Source organism: Hippoglossus hippoglossus, chromosome 21, assembly GCF_009819705.1.
Source record: "Hippoglossus hippoglossus isolate fHipHip1 chromosome 21, fHipHip1.pri, whole genome shotgun sequence".
Lineage (NCBI taxonomy): Eukaryota > Metazoa > Chordata > Actinopteri > Pleuronectiformes > Pleuronectidae > Hippoglossus > Hippoglossus hippoglossus.
The window spans coordinates 22158383-22184267 of NC_047171.1; the positions used below are offsets into that span (position 1 = coordinate 22158383).

The 25885-nt window shown below is 40.8% G+C and overlaps 1 protein-coding gene across 1 annotated transcript in view; it reads left to right on the forward strand.

Moving 5' to 3' along the window:
- The window catches only part of LOC117755036 (contactin-associated protein-like 5), a 96304-nt gene extending 71081 nt beyond the window's left edge, over positions 1-25223 (forward strand). Inside the window, exons 16-24 of the mRNA XM_034574501.1 lie at positions 1816-1986; positions 2836-3054; positions 8182-8421; positions 11653-11880; positions 15008-15141; positions 17943-18030; positions 18209-18409; positions 20823-20897; positions 22524-25223. Coding sequence (XP_034430392.1) covers positions 1816-1986; positions 2836-3054; positions 8182-8421; positions 11653-11880; positions 15008-15141; positions 17943-18030; positions 18209-18409; positions 20823-20897; positions 22524-22723 — 1556 coding nt within the window. The 3' untranslated portion in view covers positions 22724-25223. The remainder of the gene's footprint in view (positions 1-1815; positions 1987-2835; positions 3055-8181; positions 8422-11652; positions 11881-15007; positions 15142-17942; positions 18031-18208; positions 18410-20822; positions 20898-22523) is intronic.
- Positions 25224-25885: the final 662 nt, after the last annotated feature.

Genomic DNA, 25885 nt, shown 5'->3' on the forward strand with positions numbered 1-25885 from the left:
ACAGAGTCGCGGCGTTTTCTCAAACCTTTCTTTAAATCACGTCAGGAGCTTCTTCCTGTATTTCTTTATTCTTTTTTTCCCCATTCAACTCCTGAGCTCGTGTCAAGATCTTTGACAGGACATGAGCTCGGCGCATCAGAGCCTGCAGCTCACCTGTCTGCGTGTCAGCAGCTGCTCGCAGGATTCTTCACAATAAAATGATGCCTGGCATTAACGAACAAATCACTTTGACAAGCTGCGGCTGATTTACCTTATAAATCACGTTCATGTCTTAATGACCGACGTGCATGAATAACTCTGCCCTGCATCAGAAGCTACAGGAAGGCATTAAGTAGTAAATATTTCCCCCACTAGTTTCAAAGAAGATAAATCTTTGGATTGATTCCAGAACACTTTTTTTATATATATATATATACTGAGCTCAGCTGTTTATTCACGCTGGGAGGAAGAGTGGCCCCATATGTTTCACACTGACATTTCACACACATGTTTCACACATTTGCAGAAATTCCACACACATGGCATGCTTGCATAGATCCAATGGGAAACAATAAGTGGAATTCAAACGTCAAGATCGTTTGAGATTGGTAAAATATTGGTGGAGACAAAATGGCAACACGCAGGCTAAGAATGATTAAAACTATCTTCTATTTCGATGCTTTGCTGACAATGGACGTCTTGCAGTTCCCTGGGTAACAGCTGTGCTTGGGCCTGGAGACAGATGGACGGGTGGACAAAGTGTGAGAATGTTTTACACCAGAGATCACAGCTTTCTACCAGACATCAACATGGGAAGAATTGGTGGCAGATCTGATTTCAGTACATCCCTTCTCTTTTGCATTTCATTATTGCCACCGCCAAGAGGTGTGTGCGCCGCTGTCCATGAGACTTGGTGGAAGAATGGAACACGGAGCAAGAAAGAATTCATTATATTTTTGATTGGTTCCAGAGAAAGAAGCAGATCCAGGAATTGTTCTTTGGTGAATTGATGTGTTCTTTTTTCTTAGATGTTCACCAATTTCTCAGGGAAAGATTTGTGGATCTTGATGGAAAAAAAAAAAAAATCAGGCATATTTAGGAAACTGATATCTGTGAATGTGGTTTGATTGACTTGATTAACATCTGCTCTGTTTTACTGTTAGCAGGATTACTCAAAAACCACTGAACCAATCTCCATGAAATTGTGTGGCAGGGTTTTGTATGACCCAAGTACGAACCCAATAAATATTAGATCAGATCCACAGTGAGGATCATATCCAGGAATTGTTTTTCCACTTTCTTTAACATTGCAAGACATGGTGTTAACCTTGATGGAGGTATGCGCTCGCTGAGAGCCATTCTTGTGTTATCTGGTTCCAAAGACTCTCAAAATAGAGATAGCGTTATATTCTGAGTTTGACTTAACTCAAGACTTAACTAAATGGAAAAATGAAGTCCGTCCTGAGGTGTTATTTAGTTTTTGACTCTTGGAAAGTGGGGAAGCTGTAATTACTCCACGTCTTTTACCAAACCCCACACATTTCGGCTACTTTGAATGATTGGATCCTGGAATTTCTTAACTTCAACATTGTGAGATGATGTTTTGGGGACATTTGGAAAAGGGGGTTTTAGGAGACTGACATCTATAAGTGTGTGCAATTTGGTGTAAATTTAAGGGGACCATTGGCGGAGACATGTGCTCTACTGAATGACGTTCTAATTGCAATTAGAGTGTCACTCACTAGAGAATTTTCACAGAATGTTCCTACCTGCACTTTACTTTCAGATTTTTACTCCTTCTACAACTCCCCTCTTTATTTTCTGTCTCTCTGTCAGAGTCCATATGGAATGCAGCGTCTTTCTACCAGGAGTCGTCGTACCTCTACTTCCCCACCCTGCAGGCAGAGCTCTCCTCTGATATCTCCTTTCACTTCAAGACCAGCGCTCCTTCAGGAGTGTTTCTGGAGAACCTGGGCCTCAAAGACTTCATCAGAGTGGAGCTCAGCTGTGAGTCAACTCGCAGACCTGCATAACAGAAGTGCACAAAGTACACAGAGTACATGACAAGGGCACGCACGCAGACTGGAAAAGAGTTACCATACTTAACAACAGCCACAAAAGCTGTCAGTGATATTTCTTTTGCCTTCCTCACTTGGAAATACTAGTCGTACTGTAGTTGACAGTTTAATTTCCCCATGAAGCCGGCTGTCAGGTCCGCCCGGCATGATGTAATCCTAATGACACAGTCAACAGCAATGTCATGCTGCCAAAGGAGACGTTAAAAGCATCTCCTTGCTACACATTTAGTGGAGCTGAAATCCATAATGATTATAGCACATGACATAATAGACATGTGCTGTGGATTTACTGTAACAAGGAAATAAAAGGCTGCAGATATATTTAGATTTTTTGAAGGAACAAAAAAAAGGTGCTCGTTTACATGAGAACCAATTAAGGAATGCACTGTAGTCTTTTAGGATTGTTTGTACTTGGACCAAACAGCATATTTAATAAGCACAGAGTACATTTGCACTGACAGCAGAGGTAGCTCCAGCAGCACCGCTTTAGTTTATTTATTGCAGTCGTTAAAAAGATGCGAAATTGTTGATTACAGTGCGTTTTCTACACAAACCTCGGGGAGGAGTTCTCAGGATATTTGTAGCCGTTATGTATTACTGCAGCATCAGAGGCATTGTGAAATATTGACAAGCTGTCAGCTGAGCCCCCTCATAAATCTATTCAGGTCATCAAGTTTTCCCAGCAGCATTGTATCACATTGCATCAGAAAGGGAGGACAGAGGAGACCATGAAAAAACCCAATATCACATTTGTGTGTGTGTGTGTGTGTGTGTGCAGCTCCCTCGGTGGTGACGTTCTCTTTTGATGTGGGAAATGGTCCGGCGGTCCTGTCCGTGAAGTCCCACCTGCCCCTGAATGACAGGCAGTGGCACTACGTGAGGGCAGAGCGCAACGTGCGGGAGGCCTCGCTGCAGGTCGACCAGCTCCCCCTCCGCTTCCTGGAGGCTCCGGCTGACGGGCACCTGCGCTTACGGCTCAGCAGCCAGCTCTTCATAGGTAGGCTGGTCATTAAGCTCCATATACTGTTCCTGTATAGGGGAGGAGGAGTGCTGTTCACTTGTTAGCAAAATAACCAGAATGCGTCCTCACTGGCCAGGCATTTCTGGAGGGTCAAATCTGCCTGAGTTGAATCAAAAATGTCATAGTTATGGTTAAGGTGTTCTGCAGAACCTTTCTATGGGAGGTGTTTGTGTGTCTTCAGGAGCCACGGGAGAAACGGTGCTCTCTCAGGGGCCGTGCCGCTGTTGAAAGAAAACAAATCTCCTCTAGCCTCCCCCGGAAACAGGGATTTATTTATTTTTGCCCATTTTGAGGCCAGTGCAGAAAACTTTTCAGAACACTGACCTAGTGTTAGCATACTTTTTTTTTTTTAACATTCACATTGATTTGGATCATGTCTCTGGCCTCCTGATGAATTTTTGTCTCAACCATGGAATGTATAGAAAAACGTACTTCGACTCCGGGTCCAGAGAGTGAAGCTAATGCGGAAGTGCCTTAAACCTGTATTCTTTCTAATGACCAGCAGAGGGTGAATCCACCTAGTCTAGTCCGCTAGTTTCTATGGAAAATGACTTCCCACTTGATTTATAACATTTCAAGTCTTATTTAATACAGCACGATGTTCATTTTGTAAAATACGGTCCATTTAAAGTCAAATAGATGATAAAGCAGTTTGCTTTGGGGCGTGAATACCATGTGATTGACAGTAATAGGTGTGCGTGCATTGTACTGGAGAGCTCAGTCAGGCTCCACCCCCTGCTCCTCCAAACATAGTTACTTCTGGTTTAAAAAAAATCAAGATGGCGCTGGAAAAAATTTCGAGGCTTCAAAATGCAAGCTCACAAAGCAATGGGTGACGTCACGGTCGGTTTACACTTTACACTAACTCCCGCTGGAGCAACAATGACTCTATAGCTGCTGAATTTTCCACTGTGTTCACATCCCAGCTGCTTGGTGCTGAGCAGGGTGAAAAGTTTGATTAATGAGAGCAACTTGGAACCCAAACAGTGGATTTGTGATCAATTTGAACCAAAGCAATGAGCTGAAGTTCAGTAAAACACTCACTTCTCTGTTGGTTCATCACCTGGACTGACACCTTTCACATCACACAATCCTTTGTTATAAATGTTAATCATTCGTTACTTTTTTATAACATGTTAATATTCATGAATGCAGCTTCAATGAAAAGTTTCAGATTTTTCTGAAGTGAGTCTTAATACAACACTCTCATGTCATGAGTGCTTTAATTTTTGAAGAAGTGATAGACATAAAAAGTGAGTGGAGGTATTTTTGGAAGCAGCTGCTTCTGGAAGGAAAAGTCCTGCTAGTTTTCCCACAGACAAAGTTATGTGGCTTATAGTTAGAGCACTTCTTCTGTTGGATTGGCCTCATTCCCCTGAACTAAATCATCAGTCTAATGATTAACAACTGCGTTACCAACCGTCTGTTTCTTAAACGATAAAAACATCTGGTTAATCAGGTAAATGGTGGGTGGAAGATCGAGATAAAACCATTAAGAAGTCTGAAAACACAATTAGTTCACTTTTCAGTTGTGGGTGAAGACAGGCCTCCCCTCCATCCATAAAGTGGCTCCGGATCTTAGGTAATGTAGTATTTAGACCCATTCTGGGCCAATGTAATTGAAACAACATGATTTGTCTGCGGTAATCAATACTGGCGGCCTTCACACAAACCCTGGTCTTCAAGTGTTTCCATTGTAATACACCTAGACTGTATGGACGACATTACAGCTACAATAAATAGATAAGTGAAAAAATTTAATAAATATAGTAGAATAAAAACAAATTCGACATTATAGTATAAATGAGGGTAGTAAAATGTAATATAGTTATTAAAAAATATTGAGTCTGCATTAAATAGAATGCGGGGAGGAGGGGGGGTACAGTAAAGCTAAAGGCTTCATCCCTCTGTTTTGGAAAATAAATTCCCCTGTGGTTTCCTTTTCTGTTTCACACCAGGTCAGAGAAACCCACTCCAGTTGTCTAATTAAAAAAAAAAAAGATACTGACATCTCATAATAACATTGCATTTGTCCCCTGTCCCCTCTAATGTAGTCGGACTACGGAGGTCACCCCTCATAGCGCATGTGGAGATAATTACAGCGAACAATAACTCTTTAAATGTCCTCTGATTATTGCATTTATATAGATTTACAAAGCGATCCTATAGGCTGCCACGAAGAACTCATTTATTTTATTGTTTTTTCATTATTACTCTGGTCAAGGAGCGAGGCTGCTCTCTTTCTCGTGTCACATTTCTCCAGCAGCCTTTTCCCCCGCTGACATTTTAATGTGTCTCCTTAATAATGCACCAACCCTCTGGAAGCGACACAGACAACAGAAAAAATACTTTTCTCTCTATTTTAGGCCCGAGTTCATGCACTTAACGGATCATTTGGTTTAAGAATGAATATATCAGAGGAATTAAATGACAACTAAAAGCAACAATCCTCTGTGGATCGCAGAAAAACATGTCATCTGGTGAAGATTAAATGGGAAATGGTGTCATTTCATGAAAGAACTTTTTTATCTGGATTCTGGAAGAAAATAACGATGAACATGTGATTATGTCCCTTGCAAAGACCTGCTCTGCCATTTGAGAACTGATTGCTAGTTCGGATATTTGCTGCTCATTTTAGTGAAATAAGAACTTGGAATATAACAAAGGCTACAGCTGTAAAAAAAATTCTAATAAATTGACTCTCAATGCAAGTGGTACAAAAATACAACCTGATCAGTGAAAGGAAATTAACCAAAAAGGAGAATGTGATTTTTACATAATGTGGAGGCTAAATATTTTAACTCAGAGAAAAGGCACCGGAAATATGTTGATGGAGGAACAAAGCCTGGAACTGAAAGGAACCCATACAATTTAGATGCAAATGTGGTTTCAGGGGCAGATCAAGGATTTTTCCCAATGTTGTAACATCACAAAATATGGCAATTTTTCAACGTTGTCGTTATTTTTCAGGGTATAATGCGCAAATCCTAATTTAATATGTTGATATGAGTGTGTACAGTTTGGTACAGGTTCATATTTTCAGATCTCTTAAATGTATTTGTTATTGTTGTTAAACTGTAGCAGTTCTAGTTTCATGTTTTGTTTTGCCATATCGTACTGTGTCGAGGTTATTTCTCTCGAGCAGTTTGACGGTTAAAGAGTGAAAATATTCACTGCATTGCTTTTCATGGTCACAGTTGCTTTTTTTGACATTTTCCCCAGTTTCTTAGTGAATAATTCATGGATCTTAATGGAAGAAATCAGGCACATTTAGGGGACTGATATCTGTGAGTGTGTGCAATTTGGTGCAGCTTGATTGAACATGAGGGGACTGTTGGTGGAGGTGTGCGCTCTACTGAGTGCCTCTCTAGTTATTACTGCAAAACTCTATTATACACAGAATTTCTGCAGAACTGTACGTGCCATCGCAGGGCTGTCCATTACTTCCTTTAAATTCTCCCTCTTGATTTCTGTGTCATTTCCCTGTAATTACTCTAAAAGGGGACTGGAACCCCTGAGCCTCGTCCCTTCGGTCTTTCAGGTTTGAGGTTTTTATAGCGTCTGTCGGCTAAAACAAGCAAAGGCGACACGGGAAGTTTCCGATGAGAAACGGCAGCTTGTGGCATTAATAACACAAGCCCACGCTACACAAAGCCAGCGCTGGTAGGGAGTGAGAAATGACCTGTGTGACCGTTAACAGGAAGCACGGGTAAATAGCAGGAAAGACACCCTCACACTATATAATACAGATAACAGCTTGTATGATATCCTGCCTTCTCCCAATAGACCAGCCTCTCCTGCTATATATTACTACATATAACATGTGTATATGGAATAAAAAACACATATGTACACTAGACACATGCCAGCTCCCTGCAGTGTGCACACTCAAAGCTTCACGCCACATGAAAGAATAGAAGATTTAACAAGTATGGTTTGTCAGCCCAAGGGAATCATGGGAGGTGGCTGTTCCCACCTGTTTTATTTTTGTCTTTCAGATAAATTATGAGCAAAACAATCTGCTGCAGTGTGTCACACCTCTGTGAGACACACTGTGCACAAGCAGCTGTCGCCAACATCTTTAACAGTTGTTTTCTAGATATTTTGGATCGTCGTATACCACGGGACGACACGTGTTGTAATTGATATGTAAAACAACAACTGATGAACCTACGAGATTTCATTCTGTCAGATCGTATTCGTCTCATGGAACTGAATCAAAATTACACACATGTCGGAGGGAGGATCAGGGAATGTCCACTGCAATGAAATTATGTCTCACACCTGATTTTATTCTATGATATTAGCAGACATTTTAGAAAACAGACAATTACAGTATTAATTTGATTGTTTCGTTGGTTTGGAGGATGTGGATTATTTGAATGTTTATTAATTTAGAATGTTCCTGAAACTTTATTTTTGGATTTGTTGCAAACACAAATTAAAAAACATCTGGATGGATGGAAAAGTTTATTTACGCTGAGGGCTGGAGTGCAACTTTTATTTGACCAAAAAATCGATTAATTGTTTTATTTAATACATTTGTTATTGTATTCCCTTAGTTAGCTACTCAGGCTGTTGGGCCTGTTGATAAAGTTGTCAAAATACATGTATCGGACTGCGTTGGTGTTGTTAAGTGGGATTGTGCAGGGTGTTGTGTTGATGTTTGTGTTTATGAAACGATACAGGATTTAACAAGTATCTTCTGTCAGCCTCGGGGGATCATGGGTGGAGACTTTTCCCACCTGTTATTTTTTCTTTCAGAAATAGGCAAACAATGTGATGCACTTTCTCACACCTCTACGAAACACGCTGTACACAAGCAGCTGTTGCCAGAGTCCCAAACATTTGTTTTCTATGTGCATCTCACAGAGATGTCTCATCGAACGCTGTCTCATCCATTACGTTGTATATTTAGTCATAATGAGGTTTCATATGCTTAAGTGCCTACAGGGTCGCACAAGATGCACGCTGGAATTAAGTAACTGCTTGTCGTAAATCCTCGTCAACCCTAAAGGGAGCCATGATTATAAAGCCATTACAGATGGTTCTCAGCGGAGCAAGCGGACATCAGATGTGATGTAACGCCCAGTGTCTCCCCAGGGGGAACGGCGTCCCTGCAGAGAGGCTTCCTGGGCTGCATCAGGACGCTGACGGTCAACGGCGTGAGCTTCGACCTGGAGGAGAGGGCCAGGATGACGCCCGGGGTGAGCTCCGGCTGTCCCGGCTACTGCAGCGGCTCCAGCAGCCTGTGCCACAACAGAGGGAGGTGCATCGAGAAGAGCAACGGCTACATCTGCGACTGCTCGCTGTCCGCCTACGGGGGAACCACCTGTAACCAAGGTGAGTCCCGCCCTTCGCCGGTTTAAATTAAACAAAAGCAGCAGGCGTCATGTAATTCTTTTAATAGATAAATTTTGATTACAACGAAACAAAGAATCGATCACTGCCGAGGTTATTCCATTAGAGTGCTCCAATAAAAGTGCGAGTAATGCAAGACACAATTAATACTTGTCCTGATGCCAGACTCCAGGAGCATTTAAAATGCATTAGACCAAATTATCTGCTGCAGTGTGTGAGCCAAGAACAGAACTGATCAGACACTGAAACCCAGCGCAAATACAAGAGCAAAAAAATTAAAGAGCAAAACATTTCCGATAACGTTTTATCAACCAATGTATATATAAAGATATTAGATAATAAGACAATGATTGCTAAGATGTTGTCCTTATGACTGAAAGATGGATGACGTGTCAGATTCCCAAAAGTGGAGAACTATCTTGATCGCCCCCTGGTGGCTGGCAGTAGTTTAGTCATTCTCCATGTTAGAAGATGAACCAAGAAGTAAGTTTAAGTGTTCATGTTTCTGATAAGTTTGGTTTTTATTAGGTATTAGAGGATATAAAAACCGGGTGAAACAGCTGTGATGGACTTGCGAATGACCCAGCGCGTGTATCAGCTAGACCTCGATTGCGTGGCCCCACTAGCAGCACACGTATCCTGGATATTTTTATCTTAATTTTTGTGCAAAAGTAGAATATCGTCGATCTTTATTTGCAGTCTATGCGGATGACAAATAAATGTAATCAATGCTTCATATTTTACAGTTAAATCGCAAACTGTATCATGAATAACATATATAAAAAAAAACTAAAATATAGAACATGAATTAAGAAAATATTTGTTTTGTGTAAAATATAAAAATGAATGCACGTATAAGATTCCACATTGTAGACTCTCTCTTGTCTCTCTGATGGTAAAAGGAAGTTGTTAAGCGAATGCCGTCAGCTGTGTGATCGTATGGTGGCAGATTTTGTATTTTGAAAACAAAAGCTGCGTCACTTGTTTTTTTATCCTGTTCCATACTTTACTTATATTTTTCCCCACCTTGTGTTTCTGCATGTCCATGTTTTATGTTGATTTGAGTCTGTTTCTTTGTTCGTTCCCTCGGTGGGAAAGCGTGTTGTGTGACAGCTGTCGACTGAATAGAACCAAACCGAGGCTATTCTACATTTTTTCCTCTTTTATTTATTTAGTGTATAAGCCAGACACTTGTGTTAAAACAAGCCGTCCAGCTGTGATACAGGGCTGAGCTGAAGTAGGCTGGAGATTATCTGCTTCAGTGGAAGTGCTAGCACCTTCTACTGAGACATTGTGAATGTGCTGCCCAGACGTGTGAAGAGAGACGGTGGTGTAATGGCGTCTTAGTATGAAGGCAACCATCCCCTCCACCCTCCATTAACCCCAGGAAATACAAATTTAATTTGAAAGTTAAGAAAAGAGTGTTTTCACACATCAAAACCCAGAGCAGTTTGGTTGTGAAGGGACTTGAACTCCCAGCATCTGTTGAGGTAACAGAGGTGTGGATGCTTCCACGGCACTTGGGAATCATCGCTGTGTTGAAGTAGGGTTCTTGTCTTCGTCTCCTTGTGGAGAAGCTTCTCTCACCCGCCTGAGACTGTCAGCTGCTTTTAGAGGTGGTTAAAGTCACTTGTAACTCGTGTTTTAAATATAACCATATTATTGCATACACTGCAAAAAATGAAAAGGTTTAGAAAACGCAAAATTTCAAGGCAACTCACTGCACAAGATTTTGAGGCCGACTCAATTTCTTACAGTTCTGCCAACTAATTATCTTTTGTTCCAATCATTTATCTTTCATCATAAAAAATTGAAATTCTGAGTTGCTAATATTAATAATTGTGGTGTCACAGTTGACCGGGGGGGGGGGGGATTTAACCTGTTTATATCATAAAGTTTAAAGCTCCCACAAACTGGAATAAACTGCCCTGATTAAGTCTTCTCATTACTTTAAATCATATATTTTTATTTATCTTCAAACAACCGGTTAACAACCCATTACTTCTATACTGGGTCTTAAGATATCAGGACAAATGTATTCCTAATGTGCAGGTGCATGTTCATAAATGATGATTTATCTCAAGCAGTTTATCCTAGGAATTAACATTTATGTATTTATATGTAGACGTGAAATTTGTAACAATGAAGATAATTGAATATAAATCATTCATGTTGTGCTTTTCTAGTCGTATTGACCCCTTTTAAGTACAAGGAACATTCATCCATTAACATGCACAGGGGCAATTAAGGGTTCAGTGTCTTGCTCAAAGACCCTCAGGCATGCAGAGTGGAGGAGCGTGGGATTGAACCACTGGCCATCTAGTTAGTGGATGCCCCGCTTTACCTCCTCACCCACAGCCACCAGAATGACTTACATGCATTTTACAAAAACACTCACCTTCAGGAGGTCACATTAACCTTAAAGAGAGAGGCTCCCTATCGCTGGATATTTCTAAGAAGGTGTATTTTCAGTCCTTCTGCTACTTCTCTGAAGAATGTCATGGGTTTGGCCACATTTCAATAAAGCCAGTGGTTGTGTTTAATGCTAATATCAAAAATATTCATTAATGCATTTTAAATGAACCCACAGACTTCATGTTATCTCTCCCCATGAGGCAAACTACATTTCCAACCTCCTCAGTGATAAGCGTTGTGCGGATTGTTCTGTGTATCCATCCATATATTTTCTGCCACTTATCCGAGGTCGGGTTGTGGTGGCAGGGTGTTCCAGACATCCCTCTCCTTGGAAACCGGGGGGGGGGGGGGGATCCTGAGGCGTATACAGACCAGATGGGATGTATAATCCCTCCAGCGAGTTCTGGGTGTAACCTGGGGTCTCCTCCCAGTTGGAGGCGCATGGAAAACCTCCAAAGGAAGTAGCCCAGGAGGCAACGTAATCAGATGCCCAAACAACCTTCCGACGTGGAGGAGCTCCCCCCGGGTGTAAGAGCTCCTCATCCTATCTCAACCCAGAGACCCTTCGGAGGAAACTAATTTTGGCTGCGTATATCTGCGATCTCTTGGTCACTGCCCACAGCTCATGACCATCGCTGTTCCATCTAATACTTTCATATTAAGAGGTGTAATGGAAATTGGATCCTCTGTGGACTGTGAGCTCGGCTTTATCTCTTAATCTTGTTTCAAAAACAGTCGCTTCCTGAACTGAAACCGTTATTTTTTCCTCCCCTCTCTTGTGTTCCTGTGTGTGCGCAGAGGTGTCGGTGTCCTTTGACAGAGAGTCCTCGGTGACCTACACCTTCCAGGAGCCGTTCTCGGTGATGCAGAACAGGAGTTCGCAGGCCACCAGCGTTTCCACGGAGAGCAGCAGCCGGGCCAGAGAGGACGTGGCCTTCAGCTTCGTCACGTCCCAGAGGCCAGCCATGCTGCTGACTGTCAGCACCTTCAGTCATCAGTACATCGCTGTCATCCTGGCAAAAAACGGTACATACGGATTTTACATTTATACGATAAAAACACACTAATCTTTAATGGTAAATACATTTAACTATTTATAGATTTCAATACTTAAATCACCAACTGTTAGCAAACACCTCCTCCGCCTGGTTGCACACGTGGCAGCGGAACACTTCCACCGTGAAGTGGTTGTGTTAAACATTTATATGCACATTTCATATGAACACATCAGTTATGTAACCACAGGCCTTTGAAGCCGTTTCAGACTCACTCAGATAAAATGCCACATCATTACACAGTGGCAGTTATTGGGAAGGAAAACAAAGCGTTTGACATGTGAAGCTCCCTGTGATGCCCTCAGGTCTGCAGCCCTCCGTCGAAATGACAGTGATGTGCTCCAAAATGTTGTATTTGCTTTATTATAAAGGTTTGGATCCGGTGAGCAGTGGTGGAATAAGCTTAGTGGCAACTCAGTGAATTTGATTTGAAATTAAAATATTATTTGGATTATTTTTTTTTTGCTGTTAGTGGAATTAATTCAAATTGTTAATGTTGAATTTGACTTAATTGACTCTGCAGATTTGCCCAGTTGACTAAATATTTTTTGCACAATTAATGAATTTCATTGTAAGCAACTTATATTTATTTTCATTCTCACACACAGCTTCTGCAGCTGCAAAGAGACAAACCATCCACACTCACATTCGCACCTGCTGTTTATTCAGAGTCTCCAGTTATACTCATCCAATCTGCATGATTTTGGATTGTGGAAGGAAGTACCCAGCAAAAAACTCATGCAGTCACGAAGAGGGGATTTAAACTCTACACAGACAGACCCCTGCTTAAAAACGTTCTTGTCTTGTCGTGTTTGGTCAAACTGATTTACTAAAATCCTACCGAGACGGATAAACATGGAGCTAGGCGTGAGAAAATACTTGAATCGTCTGGTGAGAAAGAGCAAAAAACTGCAACCGCAGCTCATAGCGTATGTCAGACAGGTAGAAACAGTCCCTGCTCTCTCCGGCTGACAGGGTTACCAAATAATCTCACATTATTACAGAGGAGATTGCTTCCTTGACAGCGGGTTGGCCCACTTTAAAACGAGACCCACCAGAGTTCAATTGGAAGCGGAGAGAGATGATCCTGTTTAGGCAGAAAAATGGAATCCACTTAAATTAGAAGGATCTAATCAAAAACCCACTGCACTCCATGTTAGTTCTTTTATTTTTTCTAACCTTCAGCAGGTTGTTATGACATGTGCAGATGTGCCTATAAAACAAATATGGCCGCCTCAGGGATCTGAGGCTGCTGAAATATGAAGAAAAAAAGAATCCATATGTGTTCTTACATTTTTAAAGTTTATTTGCATGTTACAATGCTGACAGCTGAGGATCAGAGCAGAGAATCAGAGAGACTGTTTATATTACCGGTGCCACAGCCAGAATTATTATATTACTGGAGCCGCCCCCACAACTCTGCAAACTGATAATAGGCGAGGGAATAAAGTGAACCTCCGCAGCTCTGTTCCTCTGCATCTTTGAAGATACTTTACGTAGAATAGAATAGAATAGATTAGAATGCATTTATTTGTCATAGCCAAGCATTAAAATTAAGTGTCCCTCTGTAATGGACACACACACACACACACACACACACACACACACACACACACACACACACACACACACTCATTCAGAACACCAATTTATATAAATATGAAAGATAGTAGATGCATAGTGGTCCATACATTAATAACATACATACACAATTATAAACTAGAATATAGAGTGCACAACTCCACCAAGGTCCAACAGTTCTAAATTCCCTAGATCAGCAGTTTTATTTGTATCCGCACAAAATTGCACAAACTCATAAATATCAGTCCCCTGATCCATGAATTATTCTCTGAGAAATTAATGAAAATGTTAAAAAATGTCCTGTCTCAAAATTACACAAATTCCTGGATCCACACCTTGATATGGATGTGGTTCTTCCGTGGTAATCCATCCACGAGTTTTTGCGTAATCATGCAAATTAACAAACAAACATGCAAATGCATTGCCCAAATTAGTAAAATATTTGACAGTCTTCGCCTTTATTTATGAAGACTAATAAAACAAAAACATACTAAAAGACAGCAAACCGATTAAAAACAAAGAACATAGAATCAATTATATAGGAATTATTTAGGGGAAATAAAAAGCACGTTCTAAGCAACGACATCATTCAATGAAAACTGATTTTAAACGACTTTTAAACATGCCAAGAGAGGATTTTAGGAAGTTAAGGATGTGTTGCAGCTCATTCTTATCATGTGGTGCATGAAAACAAAAAGGCAGATTTACTCGTCTTTGTTCTGAAACATAATTCTGATAAGCTTTTAAAAGAGCATTAAGACCTATTTATATTTGGATTAAATTGTCTCACGTTAAGTCTGGAGAAGTTTTCAGAAAAGGTCGTCACATGTCAAACTCTTGCTACCGAGCGTTTCCTGCTATCGACCCAAGAAAAGCCTCAAAGGTCGAAGCCGGGAGCCTTTAAGCTGTTTCCAAACTTCGGCTCTTCATACTGGGTGACACCTGTGTGCGGGTGTTCCTCACAGTCCGCGTCCTAATGCACTCTCCCGTGTTATATCTGAACGCCCACGTTCCCCGGGTCTGTGTAAACACTGAAGGGGACACTTCATCCACCCTGACCGTCATCTAGGAGCACTTGCTGGATTTGAAATGAATCACAACACAAAGCCCTTCACCTACAGACGAGGAATTGTAATATTGACCCAGCTCCTCTCGAAAATACTCTGCCCGCTGATTCTCTGATCTTCCGGCAAATGTGTGCTTGCATATGTGTGTGTGTGTGTGTGTGCGTCCTTATGTGAGTGGGAGAAACAGTGAACACATATTGACTTATTCAGTGTGGGAGTGAAGAGCTATGAGATAAATATTTGTATATCTCAAAAGGCACTCGAAGAAGTTTAGAAATAGCAAAGCATCTATTTACAGTTGCAGGCAGCTACATCGTTCCAGTATATTCACTTCACCTGTTTGTGATCATTTGGCATTTTACTGCAATGTACACATACAAAGCAGTTTATGTACATGACAGTTGAAATTGAGCTCGGAACACAATAGTGAATTTCCTGCTCTGTGTCCAGGGAGTCTGCAGATCTGGTATCACCTTCAGACGGACCGGGGTCCGGACGTGTTCAGCCCCGTCCTCACTAACCTGGCAGACGGACGGCTCCATCGAATCCGGGTCCACAGAGTGGGAAAAAACCTCTACATTCAGGTGGGGACTGGACACGATAGGTTTGAAGTTTATTCTCATTGGCCAACGTACCTTAACAGTGGGATATTCTTCCAGGGGCAATACTTTAACAGCAGAAGATACATTTACACACAAGTAACTTCATCATTTCGACCAGAGCGTCTCAAACGTTTAAGCCCCCAACCCCCAAAATAACGTGCCAGAGACTTGCAACCCCCGTTATCTCAAAGGATATTGATGTTAGCTGGTTCACATGAAGTCACCTACGTGCACATGCTCAGTGTTTCCTGTGATACTTTCGCTAATCTCTTGTACTCACCTCAGGGGTCACATGGAGACAAAGAAAATCAGAAGGCGGATTAGTATTTGTCTGTTTTTAAATTTTTTTTACTTTAACTCATATTTTTTTGCTTTTAGAACAGTAAGGGATAACATTATATTAAGAATTGTATTTTAATTGTACCTGATCACTGGAAATCATCTTGGGACCCTCCTTCTGTGTGTCCCAGCCCCCCCAGGGTGTCCCATAAACCCTGTCTCCTCCATATTATTAAATGGGACATAGATGAAACTAAAAAGTCATAGAGCATATTAAATTGGCTCTATTATTCTAGGTAGTGTTCAGTTTTCTGTTAAGTTTGTTTTTAATTATTCATTTGATGCTATCGCAGCTCAGACTGACTCGCTAAGCACGAGTATCCGCATGACCTAGATTTTACGATCACCACTGCGCTGACTTGCCTCCAAATGACGTAATTTGTGCAAGATGGCAGCGTTCTTGTTCTGAATATTTTGGCTTCATTTCTGGACAGTAGGAGGAATTAGAGGCCTGTCGTCCATCTTTAGTTACAGTCTATGGATTTATACTCTATGAAAACCACTTAGGCCCAAATTAATCACCTCGTGTTGCTGCAGAGGGCGCTGTTGCTCAGTAAAAGTTATAAAGTGTTGCTAGGGCTGTGACGGTAACCGCTTTACCGCAATACCGCCATGCACGGACGCAGGGAGCCAGGCAAAGCTCCCCTGCCGCAAAGCCTCGGTTAGTTGTTGCTTTATATCAGCGGTGAGAAAAAATCCATACCGTCAGTGTTGCTTTAAACTTCTACATCTCATACCTGCTGAGTGAAATAATGATAAATGAACACTAGAGAATGATACAACCTGCTTTTTTATGCTTAAAGTTAAGTTTTCCGCGAAGATTAAAAAACAACATGGACAGGAAGCTGCTCTTCACCAATATCCAGTGTGCAGGGAGAAATGTGCAGTTCAAACAGTGCAGTGTAAAATAAAGATAGAGAGGTGTGTTTGCTCTCAGCAGTGGTCCTCTGAGTTCACAGTCCGTTTCATACCAGAGGTTAGTGTCAACATTTTTACTATTTATAGAATAACTTAGCACCAGGATAAAAAAGCAGCTCACTGCACCTCTGGGTGAAAGCTTCGGGTCTGTTTTCACCTTTGACCGCACACAGCGGTGAAGTTATGATACACTGATGCACCCTGAAGTGCATTTTTACTTTTACTGCAGCAAGGTTACAGTTTTAAACAGCTGAGGGGCAATAAGAGGTTTTAAGTTGCTGTTTTCACCACATGTTACCTCCGATCTCTACCGAGTGGTTTCAGTGGCCTCACATTAACTTTACATCCCTGAGCACATTACTCTCATTTAAGCTTCTCTTCATTGGCTTTCTGTAAATTTTAGAATTTTAAGATTTCAATGGTGAATTTTAGAGCTCATCTTCATTTCAGATCTTCTGACAACACATATTCCCAGTAGCTTAGGACTGCGGGTGTCCAGACCTTTTCTAGTTGGGTTGGGACCAATTTAATGTTGTAATAAGCACTGTAAGGAAACCTTTCATCTGAAGTTGATGGGACACAGGAAATATATTTTCCCTTCAGTATAATTGTTCAAATGTAAAATAGTTTTGTCAATGTCGAGTCAGCCAATGAGAAAACAAGAAAAAAACTATTGAATTGGTGTTTTTCTGGTCAAAATACATTCACCTAATTAAACTTTGTGGTCTGAAATATGTATATGTGTTAACAACATAAAAAATGTCAAAGCAGGTCCATACAACAGACAAAATAAATACAAACAATCATCAAAATAAAACATAAATAAAACATAAACAGTGTATTTAAATACTATAATAAGAAAGGACTAATATCGCCCATCACTGAAGAACAGTATTTCTCTCGCCCCTCACGTCAAACCACCTGTTATCATATCACCACATTTACCTCATGAGATGACAACAATAAAGCTCCATCTGCTGATGAAGTCCATTAGATGTTGTTAAAAAAGATCCTAAAAAAAGATGTTTCCAATCTCATTTATACCACACACTTGACTTGAGCGCAACAATAAAGATATTTTATGTGAAATTACTGCATCTCTACTGGTATAATAATCAACAGGCCTATCACTGTATTTATGAATCTAACTATGACACATGTTATCACATCCAAGGTGTGACTCAGATGTGACCTTCTCTGCGCACTATCTTAAAGCTCTTGGGCTGCACTACACATTTATCGCTGCAGGCCTCTTACAAACAGCAGTAAACCAGATCGAAATCCTGCAGAAACAATTGCAGATCATCAAGTTAAGTGATGCATCAGATTCAACACGACGAAGCCGACGCAGGAAAGGTCTAAATGACTTGAAAGTCGGCGGTGGGCGGATGCACGGTGCCGTGTGGAGCTGCAGAGAATACAGTTCTCAATCTATAATGTATTGAAATGTGCTGCTGCTGCTGGTGTTGCCCGGGTTCAGATTTCTTGTAATCGGCTTGTTATTTGATTTCTCTCCACTCAACCAGATCGACCAGGACATCCACAGAAAGTACACGCTGTCATCCGATGCAGAGCTGATCCTAATCAGATCCTTGACATTGGGCAAAGTCACCAGTAAGTGCTCGCATGACGCCCCGCATATTTCTGTAAAACTCCCACGTCAGCCCCCCGTCGTCCTACATTTGTCCCGAACTCTTCATTTCACCTTCCTTGACTTAGATACTCAGAAATTGCTGCAATTAGAAAAAATCAATCGTGCCACCGTCAGTAACACTGAACTGTTTCTCTGCAGGGAGCGAGAACCTCGACGAGGAGGTAATGCATGCGGCTTCGAAAGGTTTCATTGGCTGCCTCTCCTCGGTCCAGTTCAATCACGTGGCACCGCTGAAGGCAGCGCTGACCAATCGAGGAAGCTCACTGGTCACCATCCGGGGTCCGTTGGTCCAATCGAACTGTGGAGCGTTGGCTGAGTCCACCTCGCACACTCTGCAGGGTAAAAACACACAGTCATTTCCAGGTTGAGCTTCATGCAACAATCACAGGGAAACACACAATCTGGACGATGTTTGATATACAATGCACTCGATATATTGACACTTGATGCACGAAATGAAAAGGCAGAAAGTTTGAATATCAGCAATTTCCTCAGATAAGTAATACAAATTCCACACAAGAACTCTGTATAACTGAATTCACAATATATTCAGCATTTCTGAAAAATGTCCACCAACTCATCACAACTTGAGAATAAAGAGCTTTCAGAAAGTTCCGGTGTCTGAGGTCATGAATAACACGAAGTGCAACATTTGAAGGCAGCACTCGCCCTCTCTCTTGCTTCATTGTGGTTATTATCTGTCTGAAACATTCTTCCCGCGACTGCCAGTGAACTGAGTGAAGACCAAAAAATGATCAGCCTGTCCAAACACTTTAATACAGCAAAGATAAACCTCAATATTTTGAGCTCATTAAATTCATTATTCTAAATCTATTATTGGGATCAATTATTTTTATCCCAATCAATATCGTAATCGACAACCGACATTTCTCGTTATCCCGCTCAGCTCATTCTCAGGTTGTGACCATGTCTGGACTTATTGATGTTATGAAAAACTGTAGAATAACAGAAAAACAGCTGAACCCATGAGGTAAACTTAATGAGTTTCAACAAGGGATTTAAAATGGTTCATTAAAATGCCATTAAATACCTACTGTTGTTTTGATTTGATACTTCGTGCAGGTGAACTTGACGCAGCAATAGATCAATTATATAATTTTGTGATGAAACCTGGGTTTAACCGCAGAAGTTGCTCAAAGTGGAAATAAAAAGTCAACACATCATATGAAGGCAAACAGCCTCATTTCAGTCGTCTGCCTGAAAACAAACTTGCAGTTCTATTTTGAATTGATGGAGCCGTCCGCAGCCTCATGACAGCAAAAGGAAAACAGCACAAGTCAATCACAAGTAAAAGTGTGTATATGTTTTGTTTGAACAGATGCACTAATGCTGCACACAGCATAGCTTCCATTAGAGCTTTTAAACAAAGTGCAGAAACCAATGTTTTGACATAAAGTGTCTTCAGTAAAGTGAGGGAAGACAGTGACTCACATAGAACCTCTGCATCCATATTTATATATAATGTAAATAAAAGTTGGACTATTTTAAGATGCTGTCCTGACCGGGGGGGCAGCAGCTGGAGTTTAGCAGGTGGAGCTCATCGTTCGGGCAGCTCCATGAATCAGCTCTTCTTGTGGAGACACAACATTCAACCAGTCACTTGCTTTGAGGCTAATTTATTCATAACAAATTCAGTCCGACACCTGAACGCGTGTTAGTCAACAGGCGTCAGATCAGCCTCCATCATCTCCACCTTCCCCCTGACCGAGGTTTAACCTGCTTTTATCACCCAGCCTCTGTATGTTGGATGACAACTTAAAGCAAGACTATTTAACTATTGCTTTACAACTGAACGCTGGATATTTCCCATGATCCCCTGCTTCCTGAACCAGAAGAGCTGTGGCTGGAACAAATCAACCAAACTCGGTTCAGAATTCTTCATATTTCAAAAGTTTACTGCTGAATATTGGATATAAACGCTGGTTTTTAATGACCTCTGAGTCTTTTCATCTCTTCACCTGGCTGGACCTGGTTCTGACAGTTGGAGCTGTGACCCTCAGTCAGCTCCACACTTCTCACAGGAGATCGTACCTACTCACCAAAGTTCCATAGAACAGACGTTCAGGGTGAGGAGTGGGAATGAGAGAGGAGACATTCTCCATGTTCACACTCACTCAACCATCAAACTCACTTTAATGAAGCTGCTGTTTTAAGGTAAAGAAAAGTTTCATCGTGTCGCTTTAATCCCCCTATTACAATTTAACAGCACATAATTAAGTGTCTATATAACTTTGGCCCAAAATACTAATGAAGTTGCTATTTTAGGATATTTTAAGTCTCCTGTTGATTATTGGGATAAACATTGTTTTTAATGACTCCTACGTCTTTTTAACTGATCTACAGTTCAGCATCAAGGCTTAACGGCACGAAATAGCAAATCATTTGGAGGCGAATTTCCATGTCCCTGACTATTCGCATTTAACTAAATGCGATTCAGCAAACAGATTATTAAGGATATTAGAGAAACACTCACCTCAGGAACCAGCAAACTAATTTAGAAGTTGCTGTTTTAAGGTAAAAAAAAGTTGCTTGGTGTTATTTTAAAGAGAGAAAACTCAAACATGCCCCTGCAGCGAGTTGGAGAGAGATGAAACCCAAATGTCGTTGTCTCATGTTATTCTGTGTAACTCTACTGCTTCTCCAACAGTGCATTGAAGCACACATGACAACCATACCTCCTGTATAACGGGGACATCAATGACTTCTCTCTTTCTTCTTCCTGTGTTTCCAGATCAAGCAGTAACAGCCAATAAAGACAACGAGCAGCGAAGCAACGGAAACCAGAAAGATCTGGCTGTGATCGCAGGTCTGTTTCAGATTTTTTTCCTCTCCTCTGCGCTGCTTTATTTTTCTTTGGTTAAATGAAAATGAGTCCCAGCTGTGTGTTATTTGTCATTCTCTCCATTTGCCTCCTTCTTAATTCCTTCTTTTTCTCCGTTCTGTTGATAACTCAGCCTCAGCTGAAGCTCATTTTCATCATTTCATTGCCCGTTAAGCCCCTTTTACTTTGAGCTTAAATTGAACTTGATGATGGTGATGGTGATGTTAAAGGATTGCTGGGTGTTTTCTTAACAAGGGAACGTCTGCTTTGTATTTGACTGTTAACTGTGTTGTTTTTTCGACAATAGAAATGTGACATACTGATCTGAAACAGACAAAATAAAGCAAAAAAAGCTAAAAAGACTTTGGTCGCAGGATTGAAAATATGCTGATCAACACACTCTGCATTTTATGTCAGCAAATCAAAACACTAAGCAATTATTATGTTTTACTGTCTTGTGGTAGTTCCTCGTACTTGATGCAGTAAATCCTACATTTTACTAGAACCCGATTTATTTAGAGGTTGGCCAATATGAGCCTTTCACCTTTTATTATGCTGGTAATAAAAGTTTTATTTTACAGAGTAAACAATGCAGAATTGATGAGTATTTATGTTTAAGTTCTTATTACATAAAGACTCCAGAAAATCCGGTCTGTCAGCAGCAGCTGTGCCAAGAGGCCTATGTAACATGAGCAAACTGTGGATGTGGAATTACAGAAAAATGAAGTTATCAGATCAAATTTTATTCAAGAAAACTGACGAAAAACCCAAACATGAATTTATGCTTTTTAAATACATCGATATACAATATAAAACATATACATCATAATAGATCATGACCAATTTATCTTTCGCAGATATATTGGTATCAGCGTATATGTTTGCAGATATGAAAACTTTTATTTTACAGAATAAAAACTGCAGGAAGGTGCTTTGGCTGAAATAATGTCACTACAAAGTTTGTTCATAATAAATTTTAGTTTGTCTTTGTTGTTTTTTTAGATGTTTACAATGTTCGATGCAATGTTTATGATGCAGAAAAGATTTGCATTTATTTTACGTAAAATAATTGGTTTATTTTCTTAGTTCAAGTTCTATATATTTGGTTGTATCCGTTTTATTTATGGTTATTTATTAAATAGTATATGAATAAACTGTAAAATATCGAACTTCAATTACATTTCTTTGTCATATTGGTTTGATAACTACATCTTGAGGAATCACTGAAAAACAGTCATGACCAATGCAATTACATTGGTCATTGTTAAAAAACAAACAATTTAAATAATAATGATCATTTAAATAAACTAACAGAGCCTCACAGCATCAGTGGGTAAGTCCCTGGTTAGTATTGTAGTATTTGGTGGTACATTTTGTTTCTGGTTTAATAATCTCTTCCTTTAATAATTACCATCAGAACATTGTGTTCATTTATAATAATCGAGCATAAATGTAGGTTTTGCACTTTGTATCTTAAGACAGTATTTGAACTCTGCTGTCATCGCAGCTGTCGTCACATAACCAGTTCAGATCAGGAGGTAAAAAACAGAGGCTCGATGGGGACGTGTTCGACTGACACCTTCTGATGCATCTCCCCTGCTGTGCTCTCAGGTGTGGTGACGGCCGTGGTTTTCATCGCCGTGTGCGCCCTGGCCGTGATGAGCCGCCTCCTGTACCAGCAGCGTCAGGCCCAGCGGAGCACCAGCAGCAGCATCAAAGAGGAGCACAGACAAAGCGTGTACACAGACTACAGGACAGAGCTGCAACTCCACAACCCAATCAGGGACAACATGAAGGAGTACTACATCTGACACAGCGTGCTCTCTCTCCGGCCCTAAGTTGCAAAAGTACCTTTCTCTCACAAACAGGACTTGCGGGCGGGAAACGGATGCGCCGCTTCAGCATTTCTTACAACAAAACATCTCTGTACAAGAACAAGCGAGTGGCTGAATCTTTACAGCTGTTAGTGTATTTGATGTTGGTGAAACTGTCCCAATCGAGCTGCTGTGGTTTCTGTCGTTGCAAAATGTGTAAAGCAAAAATCGGACGTTCTGCAGGGGGTGGACGCCACGCGCGCGCCGAGCAGGAGCTCTAATCCGTGAATGCGCACAACTTCAAATATTTTGTTTGAAACCCTCAGATGCTGAATATTTTCCACATTTCGGTGGGACTAAATTGTACTGGCAAGTCAGGAAATGTAGGCCAGGCTTGTAAGATATGCGCGCGTTCGCTGCTGTCTTTGTTTTTTTCCAGTGGTGGTGAATGTTTTAGAAGAAGAAACGGGGACGATACTGCCTATACTGTATGAGTGCCTAATTTGCATACGACTTTTTATTTCAACATTTTAGAAGTTTTCCTTGTGATTTGCACAAAAAGGCAGTTTTCATTTGCATACAGGGGTTAAGTTCTGCAGCCCACACTACACAAAATAAAAGGAATTTCCCAGTTATTCACATCATCTTCCCACGGCACCACTGTCTGAAGTAGCATGGAGATTGACAAACCTTAAAAAGTCAGATGATTCCAGGACGTTCTGAGTTCTTTTATTAATTCAACACTTTCAAGTCTTTCAGGTTTTTAAGTCGAGCGATCATCCAGACATAAATCTAGTTATGTGATGTATTTTTATTTATATATATTTATTTGTGAGTTATTTCTCCTGTGCGTAAAAATCTAAAAACACTTGTGTATATTGTACCATGAGAGTAGCAGAAATAAGAAATTAGCAAAGCGGAATTATAGTACAGTATTTAAATAACCAAAAAAAAAAGTACTTCAACGAATACATACATTAAGGGGGTTTTAACAATCAAACTGCTTTCGTTGGCATCTACACGCATCCACCGTCTCATACTGGTGTAGGAACAGATCCGCTCTCTTTGGTACTCTGGCAGTTTTGTATTGTATGTACAGGAATCCTGCATCTTTTCCGTTCGCAGTAGTAAGTTTGTCAGTACCTTCTCTACTACACTTTACCACAGTACTTTGAGTTGAATTTGTACCGCAGTTAAAAAAATGGTTGTGATTCCTTCATCGCAGTTGCTAGCGTAGCAATATGCAAAACCAAGGGGGCAGGGCTTTTATTTTTATTTTGCAGTGTTGGACTTGAGACTGTGAGGCTACAATATTTCGGACCCAGCTAATATTTTAGTTTTGTCTGTCCGTTATTTTACCGCGCTAAAGCCAGCAGTGATATAATTTGTTTATTTCTTTACAATATGGATTACAGGGATAAGTGGTGTTTTCTATATATTTCAAGCAGAACACCTTTTTATATACTGTACATCCTCCACTGGTTTATCATACAAACAAAATCATACACACGAAAATAAGACGAAAGTAAGACACCTAAAGGTCCGGGGAGTACATTACACACCCAACAGATGAAAGCATGGATTAAAAATAAAACAATGGAGAGAACTTTATTTAGACCATTATCACTAGAAAAGGTAAATGGACTCATTTATGTAGCGCTTTTCTAGTTTTAACGACACATTCACCCAGTCACAATGCGTTCATATAGCGCTTCTACACGCCGGAAACTTGGGTTTCGGTGTCTTGCTGAAGGACACTGCGATACACGGACTGGAGGGGCCAGGGATTGAACTAGCAATCCTCCAAGAAGGTGACACCAGAGGAAAAGAGATGTCAGCGTGTTTAGCTCAGTTTTAGTTCATAATCCACTGGCTTCAGCTGCTCGTAGGCAGGTTAGCTGTCGTTGTCAACATCTATTGTGCTTTGAGCTTAACATGCTATGCATTAGGGTTAAGCCTACGCCCACACACACACAAATAAAAAAATCCTACAGTCTGTTTTTTTAAGTATCCTGTTATGAACTGCAGTGTCGGCCGAGTCATTATAATCCGTCTGCTTTGGATCCTACATGTCTGTATAAAAAGTCAAGGGAAACAATCCAAGATGCTCCAGTCATGTATTTGGAGTCGCGCCGATGAACTGACGGATGAAAAGACTGACAAACAATTCTCACCCTTCCCTGGAACCCCACCACCGCCACGGCTAAAGGTCGCGTGACTTTCAGTGACGCGACAACAGTGGCCTGGTGAAAAGATCGGGTCTGGAGCCTCCGGAGCCCATCTGTGCATGTCCTTGTAAACTAAGTATGTCTCACAATGTGATAGTCTGCAGATCTCCAGTATCAGAGAATGAATACATACCTCTCAGAGTGTTTTAGGTTCTATTGCAATGGGTAATATCATGTGGGTACTTCTTAATGATTTGTATAGCTGCAGTTTTATTAAGGATCTATTGTATAGATGTATAATTTAATAATAAAAGTGAATATATTGTTAATTCTCTGTTGTAAAATGGTTTCACTGCTACATCTGCAAAGAGGCTCTCGAATTATCAAGATGTTTACAGGCTGGAGCTTTGACAGCGGCAGCAGGGATTCAAGTCAATATTTGTTAAATTAAAATAAATAGGGGTGACAATTTTTGGCAAATCTCAATATAGAGTTGTCTGAAGTAATTGGAAGAAATTTGAAATGTATCATCGCATCTAATGGTTAGTTAAATATAGTTCTGCATCAGAGTATATGAGATGTTTTCATGCATGAACTCCAGAAAATGTCCAGACCGTTGGTTTTCTTTCAGAAATGAAGAAGCAGCAGGAGATTGTCCGGGGCAGACTCGTTCACAACAACAGGAAAATGTGTGGAGCATTCAGTTGAGGGGGTGGAGCCTGGGTAGAGCAGCAGGAGGCAGGACATGACCTATAAATTCTGCTGTTAAGTTTTGGTTTACATCGACACCAGCGTCCGGCCTTATCACTGAAAGCTCTCGAATCTCCTTGTGTTTCCAGGTAGACGTCTGTCTCCTACGTGTATGGCTCCTCTTTTTCATCCTGAGATATTCTTCTTCTTCCAGTTGTTGCATCCGTCGCATCGTTAGAAACTCGCTAACTGTGAATTCTCCAGGAAAAGTTCCGAAGCAAATGACTCTGACATTTGCTGA